Raw genomic sequence first — 22721 nt, 5'->3', positions numbered from 1 at the left:
TCAGAGTAAATGCAAACAGCTGGTGTGTGCCTGCATCCTCCCTGTGTATCCCCTAAATTGTCATTTTATACTCTCTTATACACTCTGATTAGTAAATTACATTTGAGACTAAACACCATTGTGGAAATATTGAGTAACAGCTAATTGGAACACAAAGCTTCTCTAATAGGCTTTGATCTGATGTGCTGTTTAGCCTGCAAATGCCTGGCAGTGAACCGACAGTCTTTGATTAACGGGTTCACATTGGCTTACCCATCATGCTTCGGTGTAGCAGGGATTAGGTTTGTCAGGAGTTGTTACGATAACCTTTGTGTGATCGACTGGAACGTGCTCACTTAGTTTAGCTCTGCGCCAGAGTGTGTGTGTGTGTCTGTGTGTCTCCCACGCTTGGTAGGATTGAGTTCAGACTAGAAAGCTGTGGCACCTGATAGTTCAAAGTTTCTTTGAAGTGATCAGTGACCTTTTATGAGATTGGACTTGTTTAAAAAGTATGTTTTTGATCTGTAATTTAAAAAGCGGTGTAATTTTCTAGGATTACCCTAGACTGCATTTAGTTAAAACTTTAGGAGAAGCAAATGCAGGTTTACTATGAAACAACACATTTTCTACTACGGGATGTGTTCAGCAGAGGTTCTTTCTCCCACAGTAGCAGAGAACATAATGTTTAAGTTTGCAGTGGAAAAACTCTTTTCAGTTTGAATACACTGGTCCTGAATATAATACCCCGGGCCTGCAGACTTCCAGGGTTCTGCTACCACTGTCTGGTTCTACGACTCGACATCTTAATTTGTTTGGCATCTTCAAAAATTGTAATCCCATCATGCTCCAGTGGTTTTACTTACCAGGGGAATTTGCTGTAGCTTCAGTCATGCTTCTGACTTAAGGCATAGTGCAATGTAATGACTGCAACTACCAATTATTTTCATCATCAGATGAAATCTACTGATTGTTTTCTCATTTAACTGATTGATGGTCTGGTGAGCTAATCACAAGGCAACGTCTTCAGATTGCAAGATTTGTTCAGCAACCAGTCCAAACCAAGAGATTCAGTTTACTACCATTAAAGAAATTAGAGAATTTAGAAATGATTAATCCTTCCAAATTAGTTGGAGACTACTTTTCTGTCGGTAAACTAGCAATCTGAACCGGATAATGATTTAAGAACGGCTCTTTTAAGTACAATTGCCAACTTTGGTTTGGTTGAAATAAATCCTTAATTCACAGAGGTAGATGTGAAAATATTTTTTGCCAGCTGCATCTCTCTGGGTTGCTAGCCTCTTTGTGCTAATGGGTTATCTCACTGAATGAGAGTCAGTCGCTGGGCAGTGGCTCTCACTCATTCCTCAGAGGATACGAAAATAACAGCTACTGACCACAAAAATGCCCAAGTGAACCAACCGGGAATGGACTCAGCCAGTCACCGATATCATACCCAATCGCCCAACCCTTATCTGCTTCACCTGCGCCTGTTTTGGTGGTGGTTGAATGCCTGACTTACTTGGCACACATTCTTCCACAAACTTTGTGAATAACTCGATGTCTGGTAACTATCTAGATGGGTCACGTACGTGACACATGAGACTTAAATGAACTTTTTAGGTAGTTAAACAGACGTCATTACAAGATGTGATGATTGCATTCAGTTGATTTACTTTGAGAACAACTACAATTCTCTCGAGTCGCTGGTCTTACTTTTGGATGAAGTTAAGAGATGTGTATGTATTTTGATGTATCGTTGTTAGTGACATAGCTGAACAATAAAGGACATCGGCGAGACATAATTTAGACACAGACCCTTAAACATGTAGCGCTCGCACTGATTTGTGATCTTTATAATCAGCACAAGGTGATCTGAACCCCAGATTTAACCCCTGCTCAGCTTAACTTCAATCTTCCCTCTTCAGCTATTGCCCTAGGACGTATGAAACACACCGCTTGTCTTTGTATTTGTAGGTTTCTTTAAACAAATTACACCAACATGGGCTTCTTATGGGATTTTGTGGAACACATGTTTGACATTACAAATAGAAAGCGTAATTATAGTTGTACACTTAGGATTTCTGACTGAAAGATCATCTGTCCTACAAAGTAAGCTGGTGATGTCGTGCGGGGCGTTAGTTTCAGACTGAGGTGAGGGTGTGGAAGGAGGGAGGGTGTTATACCATAGACCTGTAATGAGACTCTGCGGCGATTCCCCTCCAACATGGTTCCCATCAGGAAGACTTGCACTTGTGGCAGAAATTCCAGCCCTGTAGCAAATGCCTTTTCTGGATTCAATCAAATCAGCGTCTGCCATGACATGCTCAGAAAATCAAGGATACAATTTACTTAGTTTGATGATATTCAGAAGCTTTTAAAAAGCAGCAAAAGTTAATAGAAGGAATTTTCCAGTCTATTTCTTTATCTTGTGTAATGCACTTTTGGCACAGCAGTTTGGCTGAGTCTGTGAGCACTTGACATCATTGGTTCATGCTGCGCCAGGAGACGTCAATCTACTATTTCACTCACTCATTTATCATTTTTATTTTTCCCCAATTTAGTCACCACCAATTCCCCATGTGTGCTGTGGTTGGTGTCGCTGCTGACACCCACAAAAGCTGCTTTTTTTTCTCCTCCTGATTTCTCCTGAATTTCACAGTTTTCCCCCAGACATTTCATTTGTGAAGCTGGAGTAAAAAAAAATGCTGCTTAGTCAACATTCTGCTCAGGAGGAGCAGGAGGAGGTGGTCGAAGAAGAAAACGTATTCAGTGATGAGTCAGCATTGCATATGGAGTCGTATGGCAGACCTCCACGCTGCTCTGAGGCTGGAGGGGACGACTGGCCAGCTGGCTCCGCTCGGACGCTCCTCTCTCCTTCAACAGTGTACTTTGAAGACGGGGCCAAAAATTACAGTGCGCTCACCCACAAATAATTTCATAAAGCAGGTGTCCCAAACAGTAGGGCAAAGATGACTCATTGCCGTCGCCATGGAAGTGCATGGAGCTGATGCTCCCGCCTGGGGACCCTCACTTCCTGTCGCGTCAGGCTTTGCTGGGTCCAGATTTCCTGTCTTCCTGAGGAGGGAAGATTAGAGAGCTATCAAGTTATTATTGTTTTCATTATGGAGCACACCCTGCATCGTTTCTAACCATCTCCCACGGTGTCAGAACCACGACTTAATGAATACATTCAGGGTGTATTTTTTTCTTAGTCCTCCCTCTTTTGTTTTACTTTATGTAAGCCAGTGCATGTTAGGCGGCAGCTATGTTCTGAAGAAGCCACTCTCGTTGCGTGGGTGATTAAGTCTTCTATGAAGGTTTTCATTGTTTTATTGATTGCTCTAAATCTCTAGTTGGGAACATCATGTTTCAACTGAGATCCCAAACTGACCTCCCTCACAGCTTATTCTTTCCACATTGCATTACACCCTTTGCGGTCTCTGTTGACTTTTAATTGTAGTAAGTACACAGCAAGTACTTTTTTGCAAGAATTTACCAAGGATAGTACATGTATGTGACTGTGTATCTGGGTGCAGAACTGCACACTGGATCCCTACAGCTGCAGCCTGGTAGCAGAAGGGTGGTTCACCTCTGTCAGCACAGGCAGGAATGCTCTGCACACTCAGCATTTTATAAGAACATGCACACAGCAAGAGTCTCAGTATTAGCCCTATGTGAATCCAGCTGACATGCTCCCATGTCGTTATTGATATATACACGTTGGCTTTATGCTTAACTCCGTCGTAGAGCAAACCGGCAAGCATTCAGGCCTCATTAATGGCTGCAGTAATAAGAACTGTGTTATGTCACAAAATCTGTATAAATGATTAGTGGGTCGTTCACAGGAAAAGTATTTTCAAGCACATCTGTGCACAGTTTGAACAAAGGTTTTTGAGTTTGTAAGGCAGGTGGTTTGATTTAAAGGCAAAGAATGCAGTGTTCATGTACAGGTTTTGTAGTTCCAGGATGGAAAACTTGTTTGTTTTAACTTTCCAAATCCTTCCCTCTCAATCTTGTTGTGCTTTAAAGTAGTTTAGTTTTCCTTTTTCCTTGTTCCCTCTTTACATATGGGGTACACATGGAAGAGAGAATGTTTTCAACCTGTGTTGCCTGCACGACAGTTCTGTAGAAAGATAGTTGATTGTTGAGTGTCATTCCCAGGTCATCAAATACTGACGCTTTCACACAAAGCTTCAGTATTTGAAGACCTATAAACTATCTTTCTACAGAATTACCTACTGCACCTTTTTAACAATGATTAAACCGGAGCACTGAACATATCATTTCTAATACTCTTTGTTTCTGTCTCTTTCTATCTTTGCAGAAGAGGTCGACTATGCTAACTTCGGCACCAACACAATAACTCGTAGGAAGAAGGCGGTGGTGGCGCTGCGCAATAATGACGTCAACCGCAAACGGCCACACATCCGCATTGGGATGCCCCAGGACTTCCGGCCCGTCTCCTCCATCATCGATGTGGACATCCTGCCCGAATCTCATCGCCGTGTTCGACTGTATCGCCACGGCTCGGACAAACCGCTGGGCTTTTACATCAGAGATGGAACCAGCGTGCGGGTAACGCCACACGGGCTTGAGAAGGTCCCAGGCATCTTCATATCTCGGCTGGTGCCCGGAGGGTTGGCGGAGAGCACCGGGCTGCTGGCGGTTAATGATGAGGTGCTGGAGGTGAATGGCATAGAGGTGACTGGGAAGTCCTTGGATCAGGTAACGGATATGATGATCGCCAACAGCCACAACCTGATCGTGACGGTTAAGCCAGTGAACCAGCGCAATAATGTGGTCCGCAGCAGCAGGATCTCTGGGAGCTCAGGCCAGTCGTCTGACAGCAGCGGGTCGACTGGTTACCCGAGTTTGTCAGTGGCCTCAGTGGGGGTGATGTCCTCTGGAGCACATGGGTACCAAGACGACCTGGAGAGCGACGAAGAGACCGATATCGTCATTGAGAGCAGCCTCAAACGACCGTCTCAGAGGTCCAACGCTTCCCTAGCGTCCACTGTGTCTCGCACGCACCAGCAGACGCCAACGACGGCTTCAGGCCCAGCGGCACCGCCAAGCCCTCCCACACGTCCTTCGTCGGTGGTCTCCACCGCCTCCTTCCACTCCCAGGTGAGCCTCAATGGAGGGTCCCATCACCACCACCAACACAGCAGCCTCAGCTACCAACTCCACAGAGACCTGAACCTCCAGCACAACCCGCACCAACAGTCCCAGCACCGCCATCACCACGTACAGCCTCCCCATCACAGCAGCAACCCAGCCCTCCGCCACAGCAACGGCAGCCTGCACAAAATCCTCAGCTCCATGAAAACGGACCCACGACACAGTCTTGCACTGCCCAGAGGAGGGGTGGAGGAGGATGGCACTGTCATTACACTATAATACTTATAAACACACCCACACCCACACACACACAGACAAACATCCCAACTGCTCAGAGACTAAAACTGGAACACCAGGCCGGATAAACATGAGCACGAGCGCGTTTTGTCGGATACTAATTTTGTAACTTCTGTTTGTTTTTACAAGATAATTGATAACAGGAAGTTACAAGCCAGGAAACAAGGAAAATGTATTGTAAATATTCCTGTATTTTTTAAGTCGTCTTTGTCTTACATCAAAAGATTTGTACGTATGTATGTAATAAGCATCAGAACAAACTGTTTTTGGCGAGTCCACTGTAACCTAGAGTTCTGAATGTGCCTACAGCCTAATATCTTTTGTTAGTGACCACTTTTATTAAGATCCTCTTCATTCTTATTACTGGGACCAACTTGGGGTTGCTTTTGGATGTTTTTAAAGAGTAAATCTATATTTCTTATATTCTGATAAAATGCTGTGTAGAGTATGATTTTTTTTTTTTAATAGTTCTTTTATGCCTTGATGATTGTGATCAAATCCTTGTATCTGTTCCAATAAATTATTCTAAGTCTCACAATTTTGCAAAGTAGAAAGGTGATGTTTGGTTCAGCGTTACATTCATGATTGTGATTAAGAAGTCAATGACTCCTCAAGTGTAGACATTGTTTTGAAGCTGCTCTCATTTGAATAGCCACTATTATTGAACCTGTGAGGATGTGGATAATACTTCTATTTTGAAGATACAACAACTTCATATCTACAACTAGTTTATATTCTTTACCACTAATGGTCAAAACTATTTTCTTTTGAAATATACCATTTCAGAATTGAAGACAGTCAGTGATGTATAAGGACTTGCATAAAAGGAGAAAGGCAAACATTCTTTGACCCTATAGCTTCAGTGTTTAATATTTACATTGTCAACCATTAAATGAATTGGCAGCTATTTTCATCACTGATTAAATGGTTTGCATAATTATTTTCTATTGAAAAAAGTCAAAATTCTCTGAATCCAGCTCCCTCAATGTGGATATGTTCTTGTTTCCTTCTTCTAGTATGAAAGTAAACTGAAAATATTTGAGATATTTAAGGGGTGCGCTTTTGAAAACGCTACTCGACAGTTTTCACCATTTTCTACTTGTTGATTAATTAAGAAAATAAACAGCAGACTGATCGACTCTAAAAATAATTGTTAATTGAGTCAAACGGTTAAAAGATAAGTTGTTCTACTGACAGACGAACATCTGTGTGATTCAATTTGTCTTTATTTAATCCTCAATTTTATCACTTAGTTGCTTAGTTGTGTGGGCTGAAATCAACTATTATATCATTTATTTCACCAGAGAAAGGCTTTGTCTCCTAAACACAGTAGATGCAGCTTTAGTAGAAAAAGAGTGTCCAAACAAAGACGGCGTATCATCCAGAGATATTTCCAGATCAGCTTGAATGTGGGTTTTGGGAGGAACAAGCAACACAAAACATCCAGCTATGGTTTCAGCATATCGGAGCCAAAAGTCAGAAGCTCTTCAATGACTCAGTCAACAAAGCAAGTAATCACAGCAGAGGCTGACATCCTACTTTCTTCCCCAACAGCAGCATCTGTAGACGAGGAATGCATATCCACAAAACACTTCGTAAGGGGCGTTCGATTACTGGTAGTGTTATTACAGTTCTGCAGCATCAGTAAAACCGTGATGATGTTGACAACCTCAGTACCTACAGCAAACTGGGAGGAACCACACTGTTTACTGATAATATGACTTTTCAAAGGTGATGAACAATTAAGAGCATTTTTGATTGTCACTTTCACCTCACTCCAGGCGTGTAAATCTGCAGCTGAACGCAACAAGTCCATGCCTGTTGGAGGCAGCTGTCAGGCTGAAGGGAAGTGGGTAGGACACATCACAAAATAATTTGCTGCAGACATCAGAGGGAAGATGGACGAACTGAAGGTTGAATTCCTTTTTCCAGATATAACCAGTCTTTATCATCCTCTGGCTGTGCGCCACAGCTGATAGATTCAACACAGACTTGTGGCAGGAATGCAGCTGTGTTCTGGGTCAGGAGGCCCTCTAGCAGCAGCTTTCACCTCTTTGCTAATGAATGTTTGTCTGTTGTGTTTACTCAAGATGCTCAAACAGCTTATAGATCATTGACCCCACATCTAGTCTGTTTTGGCTGGAGTCTGCACCATTGATCAGCAGATTTGACCCAAACCTCTAGATGTTACACAATCAGTCGTTGCTAGCAGGGCATTAAAGCCTAATTTTCAATCCTATTCAACCTACATATGAATTATTGAGTTAATATCAGCAGAGGATGTGCACATGCTTTAGATCCTTGTAATTCAAATAGTTTTAGCACTGATGTGTGACAGATGCTGAGCTGGCAGTTTTGAGATTCAAGTGTAGATTGATTAAAGCTTACAAAGTCTGAAAAAGCTAATATTATTCAAGTAAAATAAATAAATGAAATTCAAATGTTTATGTGCAAAAAACAATTATGTTTCTAAATGCATATTTTATACTGAAGGGACTTCATCGCTACATCTTCACTCCAAATAAACTGATCTGGTCTGAGATGCAGAAGGTTATCTTGTTTTGTTTTGGGTTTTTTTTTTAAAGGTGTGATGAACTTTTTTAAACAATGCCATAGTTAATGCCTCTGCTGCATCAGACTTCTGCAGACCACTGCGGTCCATTGTCATGCAGCAACTCTGGTTGCCATCTGCTGGCTGCAATTGCAATGACATGGTATCTCATGAAAGGTACAATACAGATTGCAAAATACTGACATGTGCATTTTGCAATTTATGGGACAAAATGTTTTTCAACAGTCATCCCTGATGTTTGGCTTTTGTAATTTTAAATATGAGATGACTTTTTTTTTTATAAACTATCAGACACATCACCATAATGTTGTGCCTTTCTTGTTCAAAAGTCATTTGTTTTCTGATTATTAGTTTGATCTCTTTTGACACCCTTTTACCAACTATTACCCTGTCCACCCGTTTATTACAACTTCCCTTCAAGCCTATTTTTCATCAAACACCCCAATTAAAGATTCATATCACAGTGTTTGTGATGATCTCTCTGTCTTCGACTTGCTTTAGAGTTTAGAAATATGTTTTATGTTTAGTTTTTTTTACTTCGATCATACATGTGCTCAACATTCAAAGCACAGTAAAGTGGACTAGAAAGTGAAAGGGTTTTCAACTTTCATTGCACGCTGCGCTTTTTTTGACCCTCATGAGCCACCGTCGGCTGCACATCACACGTGATCCGGTCAGTTGACAGGGCAAAACACGGCAGTAGCTCAGAAAGACAGGAGACATGGACCATCACCGAGTGGACAGGGTGGGCCTGCTGTCTCCCTTGGAGGAGTCCAGCGCTGAGATAAGCAGAGACAGCGGCATCGTTTCCCAAAGTGCGAGCAGTCTGTCCATGGTGAGCGAGATCCTCAGCAGCGGGACCGTGTCGCAGAGCCCCAGCTTTGGCGCAGCAGCTAATGTTATCTCTCAGAGCCCGAGTCTCAACGATGCAGCAGCAGCAGCAGCAGAGCCCGGGACACCCGTCCAGAACCTCTCAGAGCAGGACGAAGAGGACCTGAGACACACCGCCCTCAGCTACTCCTCCTACATCAGGGCGACAGCTGGAGAAGAGGTTTGTGTTCACGAAGTCATGTAGAGCTAGTCACGTACTAGCTAGCTAAGTGAACGCTAGCGTGTTTACGAAGTAGCTGTAGCGTAGTACACACTGCAATATACACAAGTAACGGTGCGGTTCAAGTAACGAGCACTGCAGTCTTTCTCGGCAAAAAAAAAGTGGTTGCTAGGCGACACTGAGCTGGTGACGTGACTGGTTAGCCGCCACTGGTTCGAGCTGTGACGGCATCTGTGCTAGAAGTCACTGTTTTACAAGAAGCGCCAAAGTCTTGACTATAAAGTGACTAGTGTGCACTTCGTAGTACTTTACACGTTGTAAAACTTATAATGAGCAAACTAAATGAATGGTAAATCTATAGTGAATTCAACTTTAGTTAACAGTTATTTCACAACAATTAACAAGCAATGAAATGCCTTTAAACCGTTATAGTTGTGAATGCTGCTTACAATACTTTGTAAATGGTTAGTAAATACTGAGAAGTCCCCTATAAACATCTTTATAAACCTTTACAATTGCTTGACAGTGAAACAACAATGAAATAACTATAACCTAAAGTTTAATTGACCATAATGATTAGAAAGATTAGAAAGTGTTACCTGACAGTAATGCTTAGAATAACTTGTAGTTTTGGGGAAGAAATGTGAATCAGAAGAGAAAGCCCTTCATTGACGGATTTTTTTTATTTTTATGTCTAAATAAACAATGTGTCTTTGTTCATGACTTAATAAACAAACCGACCTCAAAGGACAACACAATTCAGGACTGTTTTAATTTGTTTATATGTGGCGGACCCTGCCACATTTCTAGCTTCAAAGAGTGTTGTGGGGACGTTATTTTCCTCTGACAACAGCTTGTTTATTCAGTTATGGAAAACATCAATATTTCTGAGTTTGTATTGTTACCTAATTAATATCGTAAATACTAAAATTCTAAGTTTGAATTTCTTCTCCAATACTACATAGTGCCCCTTTTTAAAAGGGAAAAACAAGACACATCAATAAAACAAAGATCTCTTAACTGTACAACAGTCATGCATTCATACCCATAGTGTTCACTGTAACACTGTAACTGGTTGACCACATTGATTGCATGTGGCATAAATGTGCCCTTGTAGATCTTTTTCTTACGTTTGAGTCTTAAGTACTTCACCAAATTTAACGTAATTTTAAAGTTCTAAGCACCATAACAGTAACTCTCATAAATTCACAAAACAAATACACAGTTTTCCAGGAAGTTCAGTTTATTATTCATGAGGAATACCACAATTGTATATTGCCTTCTGTGGCTCAGGAGGGATATGATCTGGTAGAAGTACATGCATAGACTGTAATATAATGCCCAAGTAAGGTCTTGTGACTTTGGTGTTGAAATCATGACAGATTTTTTTTTCCAGGTCTAAAGTCATTCATGCCTCAAGACTGACTGAATCCAAGTCATGTGACAAGACTCCACAACTCTTGTTTTCTGCTTCCTAACTGTACACCCGACAGTCAAATATTTCCAGTTTAGATATACTGTCACAGACACCAACAAGATTTTTTCAGCTTAGGGTGATTATTGTCTTATTTTGTAGAAACTGACTTAATTTCATAAGCTTTACTCATGATGGCTGATTGACCAGATTGCTGTCACTCCTCCACCAATTTATAAAGAGGCTGAGCTAGCTAGCTGGCCCTGTAGGAAGACAAAGGCCCCTGTGTTTTGGCCCTGTGTTTCAGACTGACCCCTTTTTCAAACAGTTTATTGAATTCCAGTTGTAACGAGTGTGACTTGATTTGACGTGCACAGAAACGCATAAGTCCTAAGCTGGCTCTGTTCATTTGATGCAGCTTTGGTGTGTACATAATTAATGTGTGTGTGTGTGTGTGTGTGTGTGTGTGTGTGTGTGTGTGTGTGTGAGAGTGTGTAATGTTTTAACAGCCTGTCCTTTTAATGATTTCTCCTGTAGATCCTGTGTTTGGAGAAGAGCTTAGAAGAGATGCTGACAAGAGTAGATGAGTTTGTTGGAATGCTGGATATGGTACGCTAAGTTACACATTAAAGTATGTCATTTTTATTGAATTACATGCATATTTTTCTCACATCCTTTTGTGTTTTTCCTCCAGATCCGTAATGATACCTCCCAGATAGTGAATGAAAACCTACCTCAAATCCAGCAGAAGTCTGATGAAATGAGACAGATATACAGAAGAATTGATAAGTTAGAGGTAAATTATCATTTTAACTTTGCAAGGTTGAAGGGGTTACTACCACTTTATACAAAATATTTTGTTTTGTAAGCTTGGTGTTTTTGTTTTGTTTCTTGATCCAGTAAATGGCCTTTTGTCTCCAAAGCAAATTCAGGGATTCTAAAATGAATATAATATGAAACCTGTGTTTTACCCTGATGTAGTCAGGATGTGTGTGCAGATGTCCTCCTCACAAGAGGAAAATCTCAGAGAGATATGATGAATGAGGTCAACTCTTTTAGATGACCATTTCAGTTTCTAACAGGGGAAGTAAACACTGGTTAAGGTGTGCAGTATGTTCCTGTTTTCAAGTCCGAATAGTTTTCACACCCACTGAGTCACTGATGATGATGCAACCCAAAACATAAAAATAAGACGTGAGGAAAGTTTTGTCTTTCACATGGCGTTTGTCTTGTCCATTCCTAAAGTTAGGGTTTAGCTCACTTTGGAATGTGCCAGTGTGAACGATTTCTTCTCCTGTAGCTAACAGCTGCCTTAGCCTGGGGACAAGGACAGTGTGAAAAGCATATTTTTCTCAAATATTGTTGGAAATAATCTCATTATAAGCAGCTTTTTCTGGTAATATTCTTTGTGTCTGCAGGCCTTTGTAAAGATGGTGGGAGCCAATGTCAACGCGATGGAGGAGCAGGTCACACAGGCAGAGGGAGAACTAGGAACACTACCCGGTGCTTTCAAGAAGATCCTCCGCACAATGAGTGTCCCAGGCTTCTTAAATGTGAGAGCTCCATCATACATTTGTTAAATTTTAGTTGTACATTGTCAGTGTGATTGCTCAGTAACTATGAATTGTCATCAACAATCGTGAAATAACAAGAGAAGTATGCTGCGAAACCGCTTGAGTTGAACAGAAACCTCTTTCCGATGAACATTTAAAATCAGTTGTTGTTGCTGTTGGATATAAGAATTAATTTTGTATCCCTTCACTCACAGAAACCCGCCAGCCCAAGAAGACCAGCACCACGACAGCGCCAAGATATCCCCAGCGTGTTCCGGACAGATGATTATTTCACATCACAGCCAGAGCAGTGACACACAAGAACATTAAACACATAACTTGGTTCTAACCTCAGAGGCCTGTTGGGTGAAACTATAGAGACAACTTTTACTGCCATCCATTGCAGGAGGATCTATTGGTGCGGTGGCCTCAACAAAGCAATAGTAGCCTTTTCTGAACAAGTCACTGGAAGTCAAGTGCGCAAAGACTTTCTGCGTTTTTGAGTGTCGTTTTCATGGCAGCAACAAGCACTGAACTGTGTAGCAAAATGATTTTAAAAGTGCCTAAATGGGTCTTATTTCTGCCAGTCTTGTTTTCACTATTTGTGAAGAAAAACAATGTCAGATCTCTGTTGCCAATAGGACACTCTAAAGAAGGTACAATTGGAGGAGGTGTAAAGATCTTAAGATGTACTACATGATGAATTAACCCAGCTTTTTTATAAATTACATTCCTGTTACTGGTGTTTGTAAAGACCTGCACGCTGTTATGAGTTAATCTGTATTTCTAATGTCTTATCACTTTCCCCAAGCAATATCGATCTCATCCAGTTAAGCATTTAATGTCTTCCATTTCAAAATATTCACTTTACTGCTAGTCTGACATTACTGGCTATGGATGACAGTTGTCTCATTGATATGGGGCTCCATCTTTGATGGCACCTTTTCAATAAAAGCACACTATAGATGATTTGTGTTAGTTTCTCGAGTCAGACTGTCTGATGAATCAAAGTTTGGGCTGACTGCGACTGAGTGTTGAAACAATAACCGGAAGCACCTCAGGGTAGAGATGTGATGTGGCCCTTGCCTTTCCAACAAGGTTCAATCATAAAATCATCCCAGCTATGATCCATTATTTGCCAAAATAGTTAGAAATAAAGGTGTTCTTTTTACAGATTGATTTTTCTTTTATGTTTTTAAAGGAATCATAAAGATTTTTTGAGACAATTTATTTGTTGCATGTCCCATTACTGTTTGTTTCCCTCAGGGCCGGCCCCTGACATGAACAATCGATCACAGGAAGCACAGCCGCACGATCATTGCGCTCCCTGTGTTATTCGCTCCTTACGGTCTGTACGATGTTCAAGAACGAGTGTACAGCAATGGTAACACAGCAGCATTGAGGACAACGTTGCATCACCATTTTGTTTTTATGGAGCTGCGCCATTCTGTTGAGTCTGATGGTTAGTGCGATGATCGATCTCCGTTCATAAATACTTGTAGTTAACAAAGTTTTTAATAATTTATGTTTAATGCCTGGCATATAAAATGTCCACATTGCCCCACATAGTTTCAGCTAACCATTTGCTTTCACTTATTACAGTTAAATTGTATTTTTGTAGATCACATTTGGAAATATTGGATATATCTGGATAATAAATAGGCCTGGAAGATACATATAACATACCTGCGTAATGTGTATGTTTAAAAAAAGAAAAAATCTAATGTATTATCTTTACAGGCATCATCATTTGTTGTTAGCCTTATTCACTGATCTATCTCTATTCCTTCAATCTTGGCCATAGCTTCAGTTTATTTCCGTTAATAATAGCATGAGGCCTATCACTCCACTCCTCTTGATAGGGTTAGGCATCCTTCCCCGTATTCTGTTTACACATCACACCTCCTTTGCTAGTATTGAGATCCAACCATCCATGTTGGTCAGTAATGGTCCTGTTGGGGAGGACAGCGCTCCTGACAGGCTGTACTCAGGGCCACTGTTACCCTGACCAAACTGATGGCCTTCATTGGTCAGTTTGCAAGCGACGTCACAGTTTTCTCATGACTCGGAGGAAGCGGGAACCCTATTCAGCCTCGAGCTGACTGGATCTGTCTCCACGCTGGTTTGCGCTCTGATTGAAAAAGTAAGCTCAAACTTACAGACACGGTAAAGTACTGTTTTTAAGCGAAGTGCTTCTCAACAACAACGTCCCAAACTGTAGTGACACGGTTTTGTCGAGACGACTATAACGGCAGTCATCGTTTAACGGAGCGTTTCCGGGGAACGCCAATGGAGCGGTGCGCTAATGCTAACCGTTAGCCTTAAGTTCGGTTCGTTTTAGTTGATGGCGGTGGGTCCCGTTGTTGAACAGTGCACACGGGGTGGTTTGCCATTCAATGCTGGCCGTAGTGTCCAAGCCAACCTCCACAAGTCCCGTTATAGCTCGGATGTGACTTCTGCTGGACCTGAAATTGTGTTTATTCTCCACCGAGCTTCGTGACTTTTGGCTAACGTTAAGTTACAAATCGAGACGTCCTGTCAAGTCATTGTGCGACTAGCTAGTTTCATAAAAACGAATTAAGCGATATAAATTTTAATTCGTGTTGTTGTCATTGGAGTAATCTCACTTATCGTTACAATCGACAGCAGAAATGCACTACTACTTCCCTTTAACATAGCTGTTTATTCATATTCACAGTATGTTATATCCCAGAACAGGAGAGACAGCTAACAAAATATAGTAACTACAATAGTTAAGCTAACTTTTTGTTCACGATGTGGGTGGGCTGGTCGTGGGGCAGCCTTCATGGATCACCTACCATCAAATCGCTCATAGTTTAGGGACGGTTATTCCATGTTTTTATAATGCCTTTATGAAAATGCATCTGTAATAATCTTTATGAAGACCGTGAAGCTTGACAAAGGGATGCAGTCATATTGATTTGTACTGGTCTCATATTTTAATCTATCAACACTCGACATTTTCTGTCTTGTAATTATTAACTTGTAGTGTGCAAAATGAAGGGTCACAATGCAACATGAGGGTGGAGTTAACCTGCAGCAGAATAGACATGTAAGAAGCAGTAGTAGGAATGAAGATATTGTTTTTTGCAGCTTCATTTACACAAATTCATGTGGGGGTTTTTTAATGGATTATATTAAAATATACCAAGACTTTCTGTCTGAGCTTTTAATTATTATCAGAGAAGTTGTTATGATTGTGTAAGTAATAGAAAAATTGGTATTTTAAAGTACATTCTTTCCTTTTCAGTAGCTTTTTACTTGATGCATGTGTTGCCTTCCTTCCCTTGATCCATATTAGGGCTGCATGATATGGTAAAAAATCATGCTGTGACTCTTTTGACAGATATTTCCATATATGAGAATTATCATTTTAGCATCACAATTTTCGTTTTCACTGAAAAAATATGACAATGGGACATTTGTCGGGGTCTGTAAAGAACAAACATGTTTTCTCACATCTGGAGAACAAGTTTTGTAGGCCAGGACATCTCTGCAGCACTCCAGTACTTCATAATAATACTTTATCAAAAAAATGCAACTTTTTTGCATTTAGCTATATTGCAATTTTGATTATATTGCATTTCATTGTGTGTCCCTAATCCATGTCTAGTATTTATTTCATACCATCATTCCTGAGTTACTTTTACGTATGTGGTGTTTATAAAGTGTGTCTGACTGCTAATGATGAGACTCTTCTCTCTCACAGATCTAAAGCTTAACACATGGCTTGCAACAAAGAAATATGGCAAAACATTGGAGAGGGCTTTGTCCAAGAATATTACAGCCGGTTTGACAATACCAACAGGATGGAACTGGGTAACCTATATGTAAGTTTTTTAAATCCATTTAATTATTGCTATTTAGATAAAGTCAAAATATGAACCATCAACATGTGATATCGGCGCTGATGAACCAGATTCCATCACACTTGTCATTCACAGCTGAAGTTACTGTTGAGAATGCTATGATGTAATGATGAAAGAAATTATTGTGTGCATTCATTTGATGTGAACCTTTTTTTCACTTAGTCTCCTGAAGCCTGTTTGACATGGGAAGGATCACCTTATCAAGGGAGGGAAGCCATTGCTAGCAAATTAGCAGTAAGTATTGGTGTGTATTAATCACACCCCACAAAACTTCCTTAACAGGCAAATGATAAATAAGGAAAAGAAGGAGCAGAGCCAATCACTTGAAGCTTGCAGTCCAAAGCTCTTTTTGTGTGTTTTGTGTGTGGATATTCCATTAATACTATTGTTTCCAATTCATTTCCATCCAGAGCTTGCCCTTCAAGACTATTAAGCACATTATCACAGAACAAGACTTCCAGCCCACGATAGACGGCTGTATCCTCATCATGGTGTTTGGACAGTTAAAGGTAAGCTGGTACATTGTTGTTAATAACCATGGGTCTTCACCTGGGGCCTGTATCATCAAGATAATTCAACTTTGGTTATCTTAAGACTGCAGGCAATATTATTATTATTATTATTTGGTAGTGATCAGATCAGATTTTTGTGTCCAGACACGGAAACGATGTAGGTCAGCCACTGAGTTTGTTGGTGACACAACTGGCTGGCATGAGAAACAAAAATCCATCATCTTGTCCTCCAAACAATCACGCTGTCAATTTGCAAAGCAGACAGTTTATTTCAGTGTGACTGTCCTCAGTTCTCTGTGTTGTCTTATTTGAGCAGCCATAGCTTCTACACTGAGACTCATTCTTATAAATCCGAATTTGAATCTCATTTCAAACCACCTCTAGATGTGGTTAGGATCCAATTAGCATTTCACATGTTTTTTTTGCAGTCTAGACTTCCTAAAATTGATATTGATATAATCTGGATATACCAAAAGATGGATTTGGGCTGGCAAGGTTCTGGTCTGGTTCACCTGGCTCCACTGAGTCTAACATTAACCATCGTGGATAACTGGTATCAGGAAACTGAGTCAGTAAACTCTGGGTTATCAGCGAAAAGGTCAGAATAGTTACAAGCAACATCATCAGAACCATGAATTAAGTACTTAATATTAAATCAGATGAAATTCAGCTAAAGCTATAGCTTAAAGTGATATTCAGGAAGGTGAAATGTATACAGTTGGGTTAACAGAATGGACCAAGATGCTGTCGAAACACCAGCTATAATTTTAAGCAAGACTTTGTCTGATGGTTAACAAACTTGTTATGAAAATGTAATTCTCTTTAACATCTTAAAGTAGTGTAAGGCTATTTCTGCTGCCAGAGCAGAGAGAAGAGCAAGGAGAGAGAAAAGACATTAATGCCTGATCTGTTGGACCGAGAGGTTGCATTTACACTCATGGGGGCTGATTAGCAGAATGTTGATTATTTTACTCATAAAAGACAGCTGAGGGTATTTATTATTATTGGTAAAAGTTGAACTCTGGGTTGTCATTATTGTGCTTACACATTTTTTTTTCTGTAACAGGTAGATGATGATCCACCAATGGCCTTTCATCAAGTGTTTATGCTGAAGAGCCAGAACTGCGCATGGGCCTGCACAAATGACGTGTTCCGGTTGGGGATCCACAACATACCAGTGTAGCCAGTTTGGATTTGTTGGCTCACACACACATCGACATCCAGCTCTGACTCCGGTCAAACTATGGTCATGCTGTCATTGAAAACACATGGAATTATATGCAAAGTTCCTCCATGTTTACAATACATCTATAAGCATACCTTTTGTATCAAAGATATCAAATTACATTGCTGTTCATTAAAAGAATTTATCACACTGAAACACTACTTTTGTTCCCTTTCTTTGCCAAATAGCTGTACGTGGTTTACTCATTTCTTCCCCTATGACAGAAGGCAGTAGTAAAATGAGTCATTAGTAGTAATAGTGAGTGTAAAGTGTCAGTCATTTTCAGGAACTGTGTCGTCGTCTTACTGTGAAGACTGTGGTTTTATAATGTAGTATGTAGTGTAATATGAGCACTAGAGGCGCTGTACCCCTCTGTGGGTGTCAGTTTAAATGGTTTAACCAACAGAGCTACAGCTGCATTCACGAGGTCCACGGAGTTGTAGCTAGATGAACCAAACTCAATGACACCGACAGTGAAGAAAAAGTCTCAGGAAATGGATGTAATGAATATAAATGGGCGATCTGATCATCTTAAAGACTCGGTGAGCAGCTTCAATTCAGCTAACGCTAGCTAGTGAATGTGAATGGTAAGCTAAAGTAATATTAAGCATTGGCAGTGTACCCGAGGATCCTCCGATTAAATCAGCTTCGATGTGTATAATCGACACGTTGGCTTTATGATAATAACTAGGTTACTGAAAATAATTGTTCGTTACATGTTTTACCTGTAAACACTGGCCCATTTTGTCTGCTGATGTAAGCTAACTGTCAATGACGGTGTATGGAGATGTCGGATTCAACACAACCGTAGGGGGAAAAAAGCTGTTAAAATGTGTTAATCTGTTGAGGAAATGTGACAAGATCATCTCTAAAATAACTTATAACCAGCTAATAAGCCTCATATTGGACGTTTGAATGCGATATGTCCTTTGTTTTGGAAGTTATGAGATAGTACGCATGCGCAGTGACCTATTTCGTAATTAAAGGCACAGTCAGGTAAGGTCGTTGGCCGCCATGGTCTATAGCCGAAACACATTTCGTAATTAAACAACCACCCGGTTAAAATACAGTATTTGAGGTTGAAATATGTGTACTCACTTTCTGGTGTCTTTTTTTAGAATGGCTTCAAAGACAAAGACTGCCAACGTCGTTCAGAGACAGAGGACGAACCTTTACTCCGGGAAAACCCCAGACGGTTTGTTATCTTCCCCATCCAGTACCCCGACATCTGGAGGATGTACAAGCAGGCACAGGCCTCTTTCTGGACGGTGGAGGAGGTGGGTATCAGGGTGACTGCACCGGGTCTTGAGGGAAAAACCCCACAATCACTGCCAAGATGTAGAGAATGCTAAAAATAAAGTATTATTGATTAAATGTATGTTGATGAGAACACAAACTTCCTAGTATCAGTCTATTGAAGGTGAATTAAACACTAGTGAAGTAACAAAAATGATATACTGATTCCTACAAACACTTTATGTATAGCACAACAAATACAGCTAAAAGAAACACTGTCATCCACCACATTCTGTCATCATTGATAAAACATGAACAATCCTTGAAACAGACTGGTGTACTGTTGATGTGACTTTCAGGTTGATCTGTCCAAAGACTTGGCACACTGGGACCATTTGAAACCAGAGGAGAAACACTTCATCTCACACATCTTAGCCTTCTTTGCAGCAAGCGATGGCATCGTCAACGAGAACCTGGTGAGGGAGGGATGTCACTCAGCTGTCATACCGTTTTTGTTTTTATTTTTTTATCTTATATTTCTCTGGAGAGACTTGGCTTCAGTTTCAACTATGTGTTGGCTGAAGAATTGTTTTTGTGTTTTTGTCTTATCTAACAGGTGCAGAGGTTCTGCCAGGAAGTACAAGTCCCTGAAGCGCGGTCCTTCTACAGCTTCCAGATCCTTATAGAGACTGTTCATTCAGAGATGTACAGCATGCTCATCAACACTTACATCCGGGACCTGAAGGAGAGGTTAGTTTGTTAGGGTTTTTGTTGGCCAGGTGCTCACTTGATGCTCAGTGACTCTGATAAACTTGCATTCTAGTAGGTAATTGACAAAAGGTGAATTTAGTAAATTCATCTAATATCACTGTGGTATGTGACACCAAAATGCAAGATATTTTGTGACTTGCGAAATAGCAGTGTTTGAAATAGGTTTAGGCAAAGAACTGTATAAAATCAAGTCTAATTCATCAAAATTGTTGCATCCAAATGCAGCAATTAATTGCTTTCGATTGTAAAGGTTACATGGTAAAAAAAAAATTGTGTGCCTCAGCCTCATTGCCTTTGGAGCAACCGCATAACCATTTAGGATAACTCTCTCTGTATATCTTTTCATCTTACGATTCAAAACAAACTGTAAGACTCGCACCTGTTCATCACAGGCGAAGTCTGCACCACTTTGTGGTGATTTCTGTTGCATTCCCAGCTTTGATGCACCAACGATGTACAGAGTAGGAAGACAAACATTTCAGGGCTTCTACTCAAGAAAAGTATTCAAACTCCATGTATTTTTGCTGTGTTCATTATACACTCTACCTATACTTTACATCCACTGAATTTAGATAGATTGTCTCACACTTGTTTTCAATAGTGTTTCTTGTTGACCTGCAAAAAACAAATAACATCAAGTTCAGTTTATTGTTGGGTCTCAATGAAATATTGAAGCTACATGTTTAGAGCTACTAATGTAAGTCATTGTTATTAACTGTGTGTTTCAGGGACCACTTATTTAACGCCATTCAGACCATGCCTTGTGTGAGACGAAAAGCAGACTGGGCACTCCAGTGGATAAATGACAGCAAATCCACGTTTGGTGAGGAAAATACAACAATAAAAACATCATATTGTAAATCAATAATAATGAGACACCTCGCCGGAGGAGCTTTTAATTTATCTGTGGTAAATAGTATGATTGACACTTGTTACCCTCAGGTGAGCGAATTGTGGCTTTTGCAGCAGTGGAGGGCATCTTCTTCTCTGGCTCATTCGCTTCCATCTATTGGCTCAAGAAGAGGGGACTAATGCCTGGCCTTACCTACTCCAACGAGCTGATTAGCAGGGATGAGGTTGGATGAATTCACAAATAGACATGGCCTATAAATAATAGATAAAGATAATAGATACAGTTTGCATATGAACCCGTGTGATGGCTGATTTTCTATGTTTTTATCTCAACTATTCTGACACATACTGTATATTGATGTGTGTCTTAGGGCCTGCACTGTAACTTTGCCTGCCTGCTGTACAGCTACCTGGTGAAGAAGCCATCAGAGGACCGGGTCAAGGACATCATCACCAAAGCTGTTAGCATTGAGCAGGTCAGGAGTCGTTGGACTGAATATGCTCAACCCAGTCTACTTAAAAATTGCTGTAACATACAGTGCGCTGTCAGTTCCATTTGTTTGTGGACGGTGACAGTGTTATTTTGGCTCTGTACACCGCCAAAATGGATTTGAAATAAAACAGCATGTGCTGTCAGTTGAGGCTTTCAGCTTTATTGGGAGAACCATGCAGGAATTACAATCATTTTTATACACAGACCCCTCATTTCAGGCTGATTCAGGGGCTCTTTGCCCTATGTCATCATCAACTCAAGGCCATTCCTCAGCTGATTTTTGCATGAACTAATAATAGAATAACCAACACTTGTCCTAGGAACAGCTGAACAGCCAGTTGTCTAAATTCTTTTGTTCCCTAAAAAGGGTGGACTACAAATTTAAATGTCTGTAATCCCCACACTGTCAATCCAATTTTGTTGTAACTACACTTAAACTAAAGCAAATTTTCCATCATGGTTGTGTACAGCTTACTGTATGTCTGTATGTTCTTGTTTCTCGCTGTTTACTTTGTTTGTCTAACTTGACAGTCTATTCCTTTTTGATTTTCTTTTCTGATTTTGAAAGACCAAAATCTTGACAGGTCATACATGTTCTGCACAAACATTAACATGTCATGTTTGGTGTTGCAGGAGTTTTTGACAGAAGCCTTGCCAGTGGATCTCATAGGAATGAACTGTTGTCTGATGAAGCAGTACATTGAGTTTGTCGCTGACCGGCTTCTCGCCGACCTCGGACTGGCCAAGGTAATTCTATTTAAGTGATCAGAAAATGGATATAATAAAAGCCACATGGTCATTACTCATTGATTTTATACTGTGGTAGCTGTCGTGCTAAAGCAGAGAAGCCCTGAGTCGAGAATAATGACGTCTCACTATAAAAGCCTTAGTCCTTGCAAAAAGTACCATAATTATATATTCTTTATTTATTATTTGGCGATTGTGTTGATGAACTCTATTTTAAGTTTGCTTTTTTCTGTCATTATATCCAAGGTATACAAAGCTGAAAATCCATTTGACTTCATGGAGTCCATTTCACTAGAGGGGAAAACAAACTTCTTCGAGAAGCGAGTAGCAGAGTATCAGAGATTTGGCGTTATGTCGAGCGTGATGGACTGTGAATTCACTCTGGATGCAGACTTCTGAAACTGAAACGTCATTCTGTTCCATATTTGTTTCATACGACTTATTTATTTTGTTTAAGCAGTTATTGTCTACAAACAGTATCAAGTCTTGTTTCAGTACCATGATTAATAAGTTGTTGACAGGTTAACAGTTAAAGCACTGTTCCAGCAGATATACAGCTACAACTTATGCAATAGGGATTACACTTAGAGTTTATTCGCAGCCAGTATCACTTACATAGTGGAATAGGCTAATGCACCTTCCATGGACATCATGGCTATTTTGTTTTACCTGAACACACTAGAAGACAGCCATTTGAGCTAAGGTTAAGCTAAATAATGAGTGAGGTGCTATGAGAATTATACTGTACCTCATTGGACATTTGAAGATAATATTTACACTATATTTTATTGAGTCTGCAGTTCTGGCTGCTGGCTTAGAATTGTTTTAACATTTTGACATTTATAATGTACAATAAAAATGTTTTGTACAATGAAAAATCATTTCTTTAATTAAAAAGTATGTGATGTATTGTCTGCTAATACGGCCATCAGAGTGTCATCTTCATTCAGCAGTGTGAGTGTAAAATGTGGGTAACTAGTTATAAACCGTAGATGGTTTGAGGGGGGT

The 22721-nt window shown here is 40.4% G+C and overlaps 4 protein-coding genes across 5 annotated transcripts in view; all 4 read left to right on the top strand.

Moving 5' to 3' along the window:
• Nucleotides 1–5935, top strand: part of pard6gb (par-6 family cell polarity regulator gamma b) — a 35626-nt gene extending 29691 nt beyond the window's left edge. Inside the window, exon 3 of the mRNA XM_084378730.1 lies at nucleotides 4304–5935. Coding sequence (XP_084234856.1) covers nucleotides 4304–5379 — 1076 coding nt within the window. The 3' untranslated portion in view covers nucleotides 5380–5935. The remainder of the gene's footprint in view (nucleotides 1–4303) is intronic.
• Nucleotides 5936–7855: 1920 nt separating this feature from the next.
• On the top strand, nucleotides 7856–12956 carry bloc1s4 (biogenesis of lysosomal organelles complex-1, subunit 4, cappuccino). The gene is made up of 5 exons (XM_084378732.1): nucleotides 7856–9020; nucleotides 10972–11043; nucleotides 11129–11230; nucleotides 11853–11987; nucleotides 12203–12956. Exons 1-5 carry the CDS (start codon nucleotides 8691–8693, stop codon nucleotides 12299–12301), a joined length of 738 nt encoding a protein of 245 aa, XP_084234858.1. The 5' UTR covers nucleotides 7856–8690; the 3' UTR covers nucleotides 12302–12956.
• A 1063-nt stretch (nucleotides 12957–14019) lies between these two features.
• Nucleotides 14020–17775, top strand: LOC311273227 (nuclear transport factor 2-like). Of its 2 annotated transcripts, none has more exons than XM_084380176.1 (5): nucleotides 14020–14130; nucleotides 15718–15838; nucleotides 16040–16111; nucleotides 16288–16386; nucleotides 17456–17775. In XM_084380176.1, exons 2-5 carry the CDS (start codon nucleotides 15734–15736, stop codon nucleotides 17570–17572), a joined length of 393 nt encoding a protein of 130 aa, XP_084236302.1. In that variant the 5' UTR covers nucleotides 14020–14130; nucleotides 15718–15733; the 3' UTR covers nucleotides 17573–17775. The 2 variants fall into 2 exon arrangements, with proteins under 2 accessions (XP_084236302.1, XP_084236303.1); XM_084380177.1 differs by having other exon boundaries at nucleotides 14055–14153.
• A 200-nt stretch (nucleotides 17776–17975) lies between these two features.
• rrm2b (ribonucleotide reductase M2 b) lies at nucleotides 17976–22633 on the top strand. The gene is made up of 9 exons (XM_084378731.1): nucleotides 17976–18156; nucleotides 18733–18891; nucleotides 19210–19326; nucleotides 19467–19600; nucleotides 20350–20444; nucleotides 20564–20697; nucleotides 20845–20949; nucleotides 21600–21713; nucleotides 21960–22633. Exons 1-9 carry the CDS (start codon nucleotides 18076–18078, stop codon nucleotides 22110–22112), a joined length of 1092 nt encoding a protein of 363 aa, XP_084234857.1. The 5' UTR covers nucleotides 17976–18075; the 3' UTR covers nucleotides 22113–22633.
• The last annotated feature ends 88 nt before the right edge of the window (nucleotides 22634–22721 follow it).

The sequence above is a fragment of the Pagrus pagrus genome, assembly GCF_965226575.1.
Source record: "Pagrus pagrus genome assembly, chromosome: 17".
In the NCBI taxonomy this organism is placed as follows: Eukaryota; Metazoa; Chordata; class Actinopteri; order Spariformes; family Sparidae; genus Pagrus; species Pagrus pagrus.
This window is presented reverse-complemented; position numbering and strand designations above follow the sequence as displayed.